The sequence below is a fragment of the Bidens hawaiensis genome, unplaced genomic scaffold, assembly GCF_021521415.1.
Source record: "Bidens hawaiensis isolate Kalapana, Puna unplaced genomic scaffold, B.hawaiensis_p1.1 tig00003654_1, whole genome shotgun sequence".
Lineage (NCBI taxonomy): Eukaryota > Viridiplantae > Streptophyta > Magnoliopsida > Asterales > Asteraceae > Bidens > Bidens hawaiensis.
In genome coordinates this window covers 2,089,523-2,102,792 of record NW_027491210.1, presented here as the reverse complement: position 1 = coordinate 2,102,792, position 13,270 = coordinate 2,089,523, and the positions used below count along the sequence as shown (strand labels likewise).

The 13,270-nt window shown below is 41.4% G+C and overlaps 1 protein-coding gene across 1 annotated transcript; it reads left to right on the top strand.

Annotated features, from left to right (window-relative positions):
* The first annotated feature begins 9,753 nt into the window (after positions 1 to 9,753).
* On the top strand, positions 9,754 to 10,077 carry LOC143624112 (uncharacterized). Its single transcript, XM_077094850.1, has one exon. The coding sequence runs from the start codon at positions 9,754 to 9,756 to the stop codon at positions 10,075 to 10,077; it is 324 nt and encodes a 107-aa protein (XP_076950965.1).
* Positions 10,078 to 13,270: the final 3,193 nt, after the last annotated feature.

Below are 13,270 nucleotides of genomic sequence, written 5' to 3'. Positions count from 1 at the left end.
CTAGCTCGTGAATTTGATCTTCCCGGTTTTTACCGACGGATATTAGATCAAAGTTCACAGCTCTAAGAGCCTAGTAAGCTTTGTGTTTTAGTTCTACTGGTAGATGACATGCTTTCCCATAAACAAGTTTGAAGGGTGTTGTTCCTATGGGGGTTTTGTAGGCTGTCCTAAGGGCCCACAAAGCGTCATCTAATTTTTCTACCAAATTCTTGCGATTCATTCCTATGGTTCTTTCTAAAATCCTTTTAATTCCTCGATTCGAGACTTTGTCCACTGGTCTAAGGGTGATATGGTGTTGCCAATCGGTGGTGAACTCCATATCGTGCTAAGACTTTGTCCATTGAAGCATTGTAGAAGTGAGTACCTCTGTCGCTGATCAGGGTTTTGGAGTACCGAATCGTGAGAATAACCTTTTCAGAAATCGTACAACTACTCGAGTGTCATTAATGGGGAGAGCTTGTGCTTCTACCCATTTAGATACGTAGTCAACTGTTACGAGGATGTATTTGTTTCTGAAAGAGTTAGGAAATGGGACCATGAAGTCTATTCCCCATACATCAAAGACTTCACAAATCTGAATGCCTTTTTGAGCCATCTCATTTTTGGCTGAGATGTTTCCGGCTCTTTGACAAGCATCGCATGCTTGGATAAAATCATGTGTGTCTTTGTATATGGTGGGCCAGAAAAATCCAGCATCAAACACTTTTCTGACAGTAGTGGCGGTACTGTGGTGTCCTCCAGTTGGGCCTTCATGGCAGTGTTTGAGAATATCTAAGGCTTCCTTTCCTGCTACACACCTACGAACAACCTGATCGGCACCTATCCTAAATAAGTAAGGATCTTCCCATAAGTAGAACTTAAGGTCGGAAAAGAATTTTTTCCGATATTGATGAGTTAGCCCTTTTCTTAGGATTCTACAAGCTAGATAGTTTGCGAAGTAGGCAAACCAAGGACTTTGGTCTTTCTCCTGCATGACTGCTTGGATATGCATGAGAACTTCATGTGGAAAATTTTCATTGATAATTTCCTTTTGATGTTCTTCTGAAGCTGGGCAATTTAAGTGTGAGAGATGGTCTGCGGCTACATTCTCTACTCATTTCTTGTCCTTAACTTCTATGACAAATTCTTGTAGTAGTAGAATCCATCGGATAAGTTCGGGTTTTGCATCTTGCTTGTTGAAGAGGTAACATATGGCGGCATGGTCAGTGTAAACTATGGTTTTGGAAAGAATTAGGTAGGATCTAAATTTTCAAAGGCAAAGACTACTACTAGTAACTCTTTTTCTGTTGTGGTGTAATTTTCTTGTGCATTGTTAAGAGTTTTACTGGCATAGTAAATTGGGTGAAAATGTTTCTCTTTGCGTTGTCCGAGTATGGCTCCAACTGCAAAGTCGATTGCATCGCGCATGATTTCGAATGGAAGGGTCCAATCGGGTGTAGTCATGATTGGTGCGTTAACAAGCTTATCTTTTAATATGTTGAATGATTCAACACATTCTTCAGAGAAGACGAAGGGTGCGTCTTTTTCTCCAGAAGTTTGGTCATAGGTCTAGCAATTTTGGAGAAGTCTTTTATGAAACGTCGATAGAATCCTGCGTGACCTAGAAAACTTCTAATGGCTTTGACTGAAGTTGGTGGTGGAAGTTTAGAGATGGTTTTTATTTTTGCCCTATCAACTTCTAGTCCTTCTTGAGAAATCTTGTGGCCGAGAACGATGCCTTCTTTAACCATAAAGTGACATTTCTCCCAGTTGAGCACTAGATTTACTTCCTCACACCTAGTCAACATCTTATCTAGGTTTTTTAAATAATGATCGAAGGAGTCCCCAAAGACTGAGAAGTCTTCCATGAAAACTTCCATAGAGTGTTCGATCATTTCATGAAAAATGGCCACCAGGCAACGTTGGAAGGTGGTTGGAGCATTACATAATCCAAATGGCATTCTTCGGTTGGCGAAGGTTCCATACGGGCATGTAAAGGTGGTTTTCTCCTGATCTTCAGGAGCAATTGGGATTTGAAGTATCCGGAGAATCCATCAAGAAAACAGTAGAACATATTTCCAGATAAACGTTCAAGCATTTGATCGATGAAAGGAAGTGGAAAATGATCTTTTCTTGTGGCGTCATTCAGTTTCTGGTAGTCAATGCAAACCCGCCAGCCTGTGATGGTCCTCATTGGTATCAGCTCGTCCTTCTCGTTCATTACAACTGTCATTCCTCCCTTCTTGGGGTACTATTTGAACTGGACTAACCCCTCGGTGAATCTAAGATTGGGTAGATCAATCCGGCATGAAGGAGTTTGATTACTTATTTCTTCACCACTTCTTGCATGTTGGGATGAGACGTCTTTGATGTTGGACCACGGGCTTGTATTCTTCCTCCATGAGAATTTTGTGAGTATAAAAGGAAGGACTGATGCCCTTGATATCCATGATCTTCCATGCGATGGCCTTCTTATGGTTTTTAAGAACCTTAAGAAGTTCGTCTTTCTCCTCTTTAGAAATGTGAGATGAAGTAATTACTGGGGTTGAGAGTCTTTTTCGAGGAAGGCATATTCGAGATGGTTTGGAAGTTCTTTTAAATCTAAGGCTGGTGGTTTTTAAATTGATGTTTTTGACTTTTCATTAATTTCAGTTATCTCATATATTACTTCTGATGTTTCTTGATTGTTGTCATTAGTATTGAGATTTTTGTTTTCTAAAATGAGTTTGGTGTCTATGCCGGTTAAGATTTGTGTATCTAGTGGGTTAGTGAGGGAGGAATCTCGCATATAGCAACTCACGATAGAGTCGATGATGTCGACACAATATAAGGTTTCATCGTGATGTTACAGATATTGCATAGATTTTCCTATATCAAAAGTGATTTACTCGTCATTAACCCTGAGAGTTAGTTTGCCGGTGCAAACATCAATAATAGCCTTTGCATTGGCTAAGAAGGGTCTTCCTAAAATCAGAGGTACACTTTTGTCTTCCTCCATGTCTAGAATTACAAAATCTACTGGGAAAACAAACTTGTCAATTTTGACAAGCATGTTTTCAACAATGCCCCGAGGGTCTTTAATAGATCGGTCAGTTAACTGAATGCTCATGTGGGTGGGATTTGGTTCTCCTATCCCTAGTTTTGTAAAGACCGCATATGGCATTAGGTTAATACTAGCTCCTAGGTCAGTCAGGGCATTGCTAACAGATAAATTTCCTATGAGACAAGGGATAGTAAAGCTCCCTGGATCGGTCATTTTTGTTGGCAGCTTGTTTTGGAGGACTGCTGAACATTCTTCACTCAGGATGACATGTGATAGCTCCTCCATCTTCCTCTTGTTTATTAGTACTTCTTTGAGAAACTTGGCATATTTTGGAATTTGAGCGATGGCTTCAATAAAAGGGATGTTGATGTGGAGTTGTTTGAAGAGTTCTAAAAACTTCCCGTACTGATCTTCCAATCGTTCCTGCTTCAGCCGTCTAGGGTATGGAATAGGTGGAATATAAGTTCGGACTGGCACCATGGGTTGTACGGTGCCCGTTTGGATCAGTCTTTCCTTCGTTTTATCAGGGGACTCCTTTTTTGTAACTGGTTCTAAAGTTGGTGAGGTAGTGGTTGTACCGCTTTTGAGTGTAACAACGTTAGCTGTTGCATTCGGATTGGTGATTGTGTTGCTTGGAAGAGTGCCGGGTGGTCTGTAACATCATAAAATTTTAAGGTTGAATAAAGAAAGTTATGTTTAGTGATTTCGCGTTATTGATTATTTAATATCGAGTAAGGAGCGGATCATGGACTTAGATTAATTGAGATGGGTTAAATGAGAATGGGCCTTAGGTCCATGGGCTTAAGGGATATAAATATCCCCTAAACCCTAAAACATCACTCATTCCATCTTATTCTCTAACACTCCAAAACACACCCACACCACACACACCGCCGGCGGCCGAGGGAGAGGAACGAGCGTGATCCGAGAGAGAGTGAGCGATTAGTTGTGATTAAACAAGATAAACGAGATCCAAACGAGCACAAAAAGGTATGTTCTTGATCTTTAAAGTTTAAAGATCCAAGCTTTATAGTATACACGGGGTATATAAACGACCGAAAACGGTTGGGGAACGTAGTGGATGATGTTGAACCATAACAAGGGTGTTAAAATCGCCAAAAATGCTTGATAGGAACCAAACAGCGGCTGAACTGGGCAACTTCGCCTTCAAAGCGATAACTTCGCCTTCAAAGCGATAACTTCGCCTGAGGCCAAGTTCGCCTAATTGATAACTTCGCTTACGGCCAAGTTCGCCTAACTGGTAACTTCGCCTGAGGCCAAGTTCGCCTAATTGATAACTTCGCTTACGGCCAAGTTCGTCTAACTGGTAACTTCGCCTGAGGCCAAGTTCGCCTAATTGATAACTTCGCTTACGGCCAAGTTCGCCTAACTGATAACTTCGCCTAAAGCTAAGTTCGCTTAAGGTTTAACTTCGCTTAAAGCTAAGTTCGCTTAAGGTTTAACTTCGCCTAAAGTTAAGTTCGCTTAGAAAATAAATTAAAAACCTAATGGAAAATGTGTTAAGACAGTTAATGTAAATAAAATTTTTCCAAGCTGACCTGGCAGCTCGACCCCAGCCAGGGGCTCTGCCCCTTGGACCCTGCTAGGGGCTGCCGCCCCTAGACCCCGCTGCCAGGGGCGCTGCCCCCGGACCCCCGTTCGTTGTGGGTCATATAAAGATAGAAATGCAATATGAGAAGTGATAGTTAATTGATACGTATACTTGTTATACAGTCAGCCGTTCACAACTTAAGAAAGGGATTACGATTAACGGTGAACGTAACCGTGTTCAGGTGAGTTCTAGCCCCATTTATGTGTTATGCTTTCGGGGCTGTGTGCATACTCGATATGTTTGTTAATACGCTTATCCTAAGAGATAAGTGTATGCCTTATGTGAATGATGTGATATGTATGAATGATTGCTTGATGGTACGTGAACGATCTTCGGATATTGCACGTATTGTCAGGTTGTAACGCTATGTATAAGGTAAGTATGATATGTATGCTTATGTGTATGAACGTAATAAAGTTAATAAAAGAAGGAAGTGATGGTTGTATGGTTACGAAAAGGGTACCGAGCCCTAATAATACTCGAGGTATGATGTATGGTTGTATGGTAACGAAGAGGGAATCGAACCCTACTAATATTCGAGAACTAGGGAACCGAACCATACTAATATTCGAGGAAAGAGGGACCAGACCCTTATAATATCTGTGATGTTAGGGACCAGACCTTTATAATATCTGTGATGTTAGGGACCAGACCCTTATAATATTTGTGATGTTAGGGACCAGACCCTTATAATATCTGTGATGTTAGGGACCAGACCCTTATAATATCTGTGAGGTTATAGGGCGAAAGGCTCTTTAAAACGTAGGATTATGTATGTAAAGAAAATATGAATGAAAGTATGAAAGTATGAAAGTATGAATGAAAGTATGAATGAAGGTATGAATGAAAGCATGAAAGTATGAATGAAAGAATGAATGAAAGAATATAAGTTTATGTGTATTGTATAGTGTATGATTAACTAGAACTCACTCAGCGTAGCTGACTTTTAGTATGCACACAGGTGAGTAGGATGAGGCAGCTCGCTTGAGGAGACACGTGGCACTGAATAAGAGGCTGGCATCGAAAGACTCAAGACGTTTAAGTTTAATGTTTCGTTTATTTTGAAAGACAAAATGATGTTTTAAGACAAGACGTGTTTTGTTATGAAATGTTTTATGAAAGTTTTTAAATTCCGTGAATGTTTTAATTAACTCTGATATTTAGAACTGCATTTACGAGTAAATCCAACACGAAAGTAGGGTTACCGGTGACGGGGCCTTACATGGTCTTTTAGATAATTGTTGGGAAATTTGTCCGATCTGAGTTTCCAGATTCTGTAATGATGCTTGTTGACTTTTTAGGTCGGCTTCATGTTTTAACAATACTCCGCTGCTATCAACAGCTCTTGAGTCGGCCTTCTTTTCTGCTTCATTTGTCTTGGTCATGATTTGGATTAACATTTATTCGATTTTTGAGTAGCTTGGATTCTTATGGATACTGGAACTTTGATCTTGGAATTTGGGTTTTTTTGGAAGGGTTGATTCATCGGTCTTTTTTCGAATCCGGGTGTCTTTCTAGCTGAAATTCGGGTGGTTTCTCCATCCTGGATTGTAGTTATTGCTGAAAGCGTTGTTCTGAAGGGTGATGAAATCGACTTCCTCCATAGCCATGATGACTTGTTTACAGTCATTTGTCTTATGACTTCCTCCACAAGTGTCACAGGTGATCTTGGTTTTCGATAGTTCGGCTTGAGTGTTGGAATCGACGTGGTGTATTCCTTTGTGGGTTGGTGTAGATCTTGGTGGGTTGTAGGCGGAACTTTTCTTTGCTGCCTTTTCCAGGACTTCAAATGCTTTGTTAGATGATTTCGATCCCAGGTCTCCACCGGAGATTTGGTCGATGGCCTGTTTGTTTTGGCTGGATTGTGCGTCAAAGAAAGTCTGTACCTGTAACCATACACTTATTCCGTGATGTGGGAATCGTCTCAGAAGACTTTTGTATCTCCCATGCTGCGTGTAACGATTCATCATCATCGGTACAAAATCCGGTAATGTTAGCTTGGTATTTGGCAGTTTTATCAGGCGGAAGGTATTTGAGGAGAAACTGTTCAACCATCTGGTCCCAAGTGGTGATGGAGCCAGAGGTAAGAGATTCTGTCCATTCTAAGGCTTGACCACTTAGAGAGAAAGGAAAGAGTTTGAGTTTGATCTGATCTTCTAAACAGTTTTGGATTTTAAATGTTCCGCATATTCGTAAGAATCGAGATATATGAGAATGAGGGTCTTCGTCGAGGAGACCATCAAATTGAACTGAATTTTCCACCATATGAATGGTGCTTCATTTGATTTCGAAATGTTCGGTGATATCGGGTGGAGCCACTCCATTGCCGTAGCCTTCGAGAGTTGGCTTGGCATATTGGCTCATGTTCGGCCCCTTGTTTTGGGCCGCCATCATTTCTTCGGGTTGATTTTCTCCTGATGTGGTGGCGTCTACCGACTCGTCTTTGATTGTTTCGACGGTTTTTGCAGTCCACTTACGCGTTCATCGATGAAAGAGTCGTCCCGGTTCAGAAATTGGAGAAAAAAGCTCAGGTCCGAATGTAGAGGACATACATGGGGTTAAATCATAATTTAAACTATTTAAACTAAAGATTAGGCTAAAGTTAAACTACGAGTTAGGCTAAGCTATCCTAAACTAAACTAAGGTCTAAATTAATTAAGCTAAGGAAAATGTTAGGTAAATAAAGGTTAAAATTAGGCTAGCCGTAAAATTATATAGTTTAATAGTTAGTAAAAAGTAAATAAAATAAAAATTAAAAATTTATACAATTATAAACAATGATTAAATTAAAACTTGGATCGTTCTTAGAAACGTACAATGTCCCCGGCAACGGCGCCAAAAACTTGATGCGTGTGTGTGGTGTTGGTAAAATGTAACGGGATTAGATATTCAACTTTTGGTTGATTTAAGTAGGTTATAATTGCACATTCCGTTAACATTTGATTTCTTTAACTAGCATGATATAGGGCAATCGTGTTAACGATGTTATTTCATAATTACCAAAACTAGAGAAATAGATCATAACTTATATCTCATCATTTCTAAGTACAATATAGGGATCCATGTTTCGATAAATTATCAAAGTATTTCTATCTTTCGAGAACATGAATCGATCATGAACGATTGTCAATATAATTGACAACCACCAACTGTGAATTGTTGAATTAAGATGGTGAAACATTTCTCATCAAAAGATAATTGCAAGATAACCATGTGTTTTACTAAACTAAATCACATGTTTAATATAATCATCAAGTAAAACAAAGCTTCTTCATAGATTTAGATGGTAAATGGAGTTTAGCTCATAATGAGCATTGTTATGAACATGAAAAGAGATGATGATAACAAACACATTATTAAGCTATAACAATCTAACCAAATGTGGATAAATCTCCCTTCTTAATGATGATGATGGATTATGATGATGTTGATGAAGATGGATGATGATGGTAACCTCCAAGCCTTCAAACTCCTCAGAAGATCATCAATATGAGTGTTAGTGGGTGTTTTTATAAGTGAAAACCGTATAAAACTCTCTTCAAGGCACACTTGATCAATGCAACATGAGCTACTATTTATAGGCAGTCTGTGGTTGAAGCACGGCCCCGTGCTTAGGTAGGCACGCCCCCGTGCTTTTATTGACATGTGCTGTAATTGTTTTGTCTTTTTGTTGAGGGTGACCACGGACCCGTGGTCAAGAGGCACAATCCCGTGCTTTTATTCTCAGTATTTGTCATTTCTTGTAGGTTTTTGTCTTTTCTTGTGTCCAAAAGCATGGGGGCGTGTTTATTGAGGCATGGGGGCGTGTTTCTTGCTTTTCTTGTGTTTTCTTCCGTTTTTCTTCTTGTTTTCACTTGTTTCTTCGTTTGGGGCTTGGGTTTACCTGAAATTGTATTTTATTATGATAAGTAGCCTTCTGTGCTATGTTATTTGTTAGAAGTTGCATTTTTTAGAGATTATTTGATGTTAAAAAGATGTATAAATTTATGTACATCGGTACCAAAAAGCAAAGGAGCATGGCAGATGTGCATCAATTACAAGGATCTGAACAAAGCATGCCCCAAAGATTGATACCCACTGCCTGAGATAGACTTGAAAGTGGACTTAGTAACCCCTTACCGATTCAAATGTTTCCTGGACGCATACAAAAGATACCATCAAATCTACATGGCGGAAAGAGTTCAGGATAAGACAGCTTTCTGTACAGACAAAGGCACATCCAACGCCTGATGGATAAGCAATTCAGGGAATAGATTGGGAACAACCTGGAAGAATATATGGATGATCTGGTCATTAAAAGCTTGCAAGAAGATCAAATGCTACAAAATAACGAAGACACTTTCCAAAGGCTGCGGAAGATTAGTATGAAACTAAACCCTAGAAAGTGCTCGTTCGGGATGGAAGAAGGCAAGTTCCTCAGGGTGATCGTTACAAAAAGCGGATTCAAATCCAATCCGGAGAAAGTGAAAGCAATCTTCCGCATACCCTCTCCAAAGTCACTAAAAGAGGTACAAACCCTAAACGTGAGACTGGTAGCGATGAACATAATCCTAGAAAATCATGCCACCAAGTCATTCCCATTCGTGTTTGTGTTGCGGAACGGCCTAAAAAAGTCAAAGTTCCAGTGGACACCAGTAGCAGAACAAGCTTTCCAAGAAGTAAATAAATTTTTTATTGAATTACCAACACTGACGGCGCCTCGAAAAAGAGAAGAGCTAATTATGTACTTATCCGCAACATCCAAAGTGGTAGGAGCAGTGCTGCTAGTAGATCGCGAACAGATTCAAACACCTATCTACTACGTCAGTAGGACTCTCACAGACGCGAAAAAAATATACTCCATCATGGAAAAACTGGTTTTAGCACTGGTATACGCGTAAAGGCGCCTCCGCAGATATTTTTATGGCCACCCAATCTGTGTGTTGACGAATTACAAAATTCAAATGTGCTCTGGAAAGCATAACTATCAGGACAATTGACAAAATGGGTCACTGAACTAGGAAAACATACCCTCCAGTACAAGCCCAGACCAGCAATAAAAGGACAAGTTCTAGCTGACTTCATCGTGGAAGTACCTTTCGAGAAAGAAGTTGAATGCTGAACAGAAAAAAAACCGACTATGATCATCGAAGAAGGCGAGGAATGGTCGTTATTCACTGATGGAGCATCTAACGATGACGGGTCAATGGCCGGATTGAAGTTAGTAAGCCCACGCAAGCAAGAGTTCACATATTCTATCCGTCTGGATATTAAAAGCACAAACAACAAGGCGGAGTATGAAGCATTCTTGGCTGGGCTACGCATAGCTGACAAATTTGGAGCACAACATGTCGAAGCACACGTTGATTCGATGCTCATTGCCAGCCAGGTTAACGGTTCCTTTGAAGCCAAAGATGAAGTCATGGCGTCATACTTGGAGCAAGCTAAAGTGCTAAACAGATGATCCGTAAATTTAAGTCCTGTAAAGTGAAACACATTAAGATAAGTGAAAACAAGTCAGCTGACGAGCTAAGCAAACTAGCGGCAACCAGCTTCAAACACCTGGAAAGAAGTCAGAGTAGAAACATTGGCAAAACCATCAGTTCCGCCAAGACAAGTCTACATCATGCAGATTCCTGAAGAATCATGGATGACTCCCATCAAGGCATACCTCGCGGAAGGTCTCTTGCTATAGCAAAAGGCGGAGGCTTACAATATACGACACAAAGCACTGTTGTATCAAATGAAAGAAGGAATCCTATATAGGAAAACATTTTTAGGACCACTAGTATGCTGCGTAGACTTTGAGTGATAACACAAATCCATGAAGGGATATGTGGGTTGCACGCGGGGCCCAAGATGTTCATGGAAAAAATCACAAATGTCGACTATTGCTGGCCAGGCATGCATACTGATGCTGTGAAATAGCTGCCGAAGTGTGACTCATGCCAGCGGCACGCGCCGAATATCCTCAAACCTAAGAATGACCTGATTCCAGTCTCCTCCGTGTGGCCATTCCAGAAGTGGGCCATCGACATAATGGGCCCATTCCCTGAAGCGCCCGGAAGGGTAAAATTCCTTATATATCAATCGATTATTTCACAAAGTGGGTCGAAGCAAAACCCTTAGCATCGATCAGCTCCACCATCGTCAAGAAATTCATATGGGAATTTGTAATAAGTCGCTTCGGACTACCTCAGCCGATAGTCAGCGATAACGACACCCAATTTGCGGATAAGACCCTTCAAGAATGGCTAGCGGAACTTCAAGTTAAACAAGTATTCACATCGGTAGCACATCTGCAGGGCAATGGCCAAGTGGAAAGAGCCATCCGTACCATTCTAGAATGGATAAAATCAAGATTGAGAATGAAAAGAGTTTGCTGGGTAGACGAGTTACCACATGTATTGTGGGCATATAGAACGCTGAAGAGACGAAGCCACGACGAAACACCATTCACTCTCACTTATGGAACAGAAGCAATGATACCGGCGGAAATAGGACTCCCCTCCGCTAGGGTACTCCTGGCCGAGAAAGATAATGAGTCTTTTAATTGCGCTTGAATTTAGACCTGTTTGAAGAAAGAAGAGAACTTGCAGCAATCAAATTAGAAAAATACTAACGCCAACTAGAAAAATATTACAACAGCAAGGTAAAGACAAGCATGTTCAAAGTCGGTGAATGCATGTTCCGCGACAGGGAAGCATCCAACGCATAACCACGAGGGAAGTTGGCACCAAAGAGGGAAGGCCCTTACGTGATTTCTCAGATATTGGGCAAAGGGGCATACTCCCTAGAAAAGATAGACGGTCACCAATCCGAAGGACATGGAACGCACCACAGCTGCGGAAATGTTACCTTTGAAAACAAAGATCATGTACTAAACGGGCCAAGGGTCACTTCTGTTTCAAGTTAATAAAATAAATTTTCATTATTTAACTTTTCAAGCATATTCTTATGACGTCTGACAGCAATAGCGTAACACAAAAGCAAACATGAAAATTTCTGACAGAATAAACCAAACGGATCATATTATTAACAAAAGCGGAACAGATGATCCGCATACTAAAGATAAACAAAAAAAGGGGGATAATCGGAAAATCTTAGTCCGCATCCAACAGGTCCTAAACAGTTATACAATACACAAACAAAAAAAGGTCAGCGGAACATCAGAGTCCGCACCCAACCACCAAAAGATTACATCAAAATAAAACAAACTAACACTACGAACTCAGTCATAGTCTACCGCCTCCTCTTCTTCTTCATGCTCTTCACCATCACCATCGTCGTCATAACCACTGTCATCGCCATCAACGTGGACACTACCAGAAGGACCGCCAAGTCCAGTAAATGCAGCTTTAAGCCGAATAAACCCATCAGGTTATTCAGCTAACTTGGCGACAGCCCCGACCACACCAAAGGATAAATTTTCATACCTCACCTGCAGATCGTTATATCGCTGGTCACAATCGATCTCATATAGCGGGAAGTCGGTCAACGGGCGATCAGCAGCAGCAAGATCACGAGCCTCCTGGAAACCGGACTTAATCAGGTCAACGATCTGAAAGACAACAACAAAGTGATGAACATAAGAGTTTAATAAAAAAAAGTGTTGGAATAAACAAACAACATACCTCACGGACAAAGTCAGTTACTCATGCGGATCTGATCCGCTTGGTCGTCCCTAACTGCTTGGAGAACTGCATTCCCCTTGGCCAAGTCTCCAACTGTGCATCCTTAGAGGCCACCACCACCTTCAATTCGTCCAATTCTGCTCGCATACGAGCCAACTCCTCATCCTTGTCTTGAATAACACCGTCACGAACAGCCAAAGAGTGGGTAAGATTAGCAATAAGGGTGTCTTTGTTTTTAACAATGGCTACATGAGTTTCCGCCTGCTCCCTTAGCATGGCAAGAGCATTATTAGACACCTCAAGCCCAAACTCCACCTTCTGGAGCTTATCCCGGACACCTTGCAGTCGAACGTTCTCACACTGACAAGACTCCTCCCAGCGTTTCATAGCTTCACCATGCGCGGCCTGAACAGCGGCCAATTCTTGACGAGCTATGGCCAAGTTCCACTCAGTAGTTCGCGCTTCATGGCGATCATCTTCAGCTTCTTGCAACAACCTCTCGCGGTCAACATTCAGTGCTTCCCAACCATCCTTCCTACTCATGCATGATTTCATGAGTCGCAGATAGAGAACAGGCGGTCCCGCGGATATAGTCATCATACAAATTACCTCGAGCACGACCATGTTGATATTCGACCTCCGTAGAAGGGAAGCAATGATTGAGAAAATCTTAGCAGACTCCAAGATCCTGAAATCGAGAGCGTGGGATAAGCCCCCAAAAAGTTACATAAAGACCAACATCATCACGAGGAGGAGGACCAAAGAAAGGGCCCTCGCCTCCGTCACCACTATCGCCACTATGTCCTCCACCTCCACCACCACAAGGACCAAGCCTACTCCCACCGGCACCGACATAACTAACAACATGATCAACCCAAGTAGCGGAAATATCTTGAAAAGTCGAGTGCGGAGGAGTAGGCGGACTTCCACTACCTCAAGTCCTTGTACAATGTCTCTCTCTCTCCTTCTTCAGTTTCCGCCTCCCTCAGAGGCGAAGGAGACCGAGAAGGCATTTGGAGAGGA

Bases quoted from the DNA above. Each gene is read 5' to 3' on its own strand.
- LOC143624112 (XM_077094850.1), top strand. From the start codon at position 9,754: ATGATCATCGAAGAAGGCGAGGAATGGTCGTTATTCACTGATGGAGCA.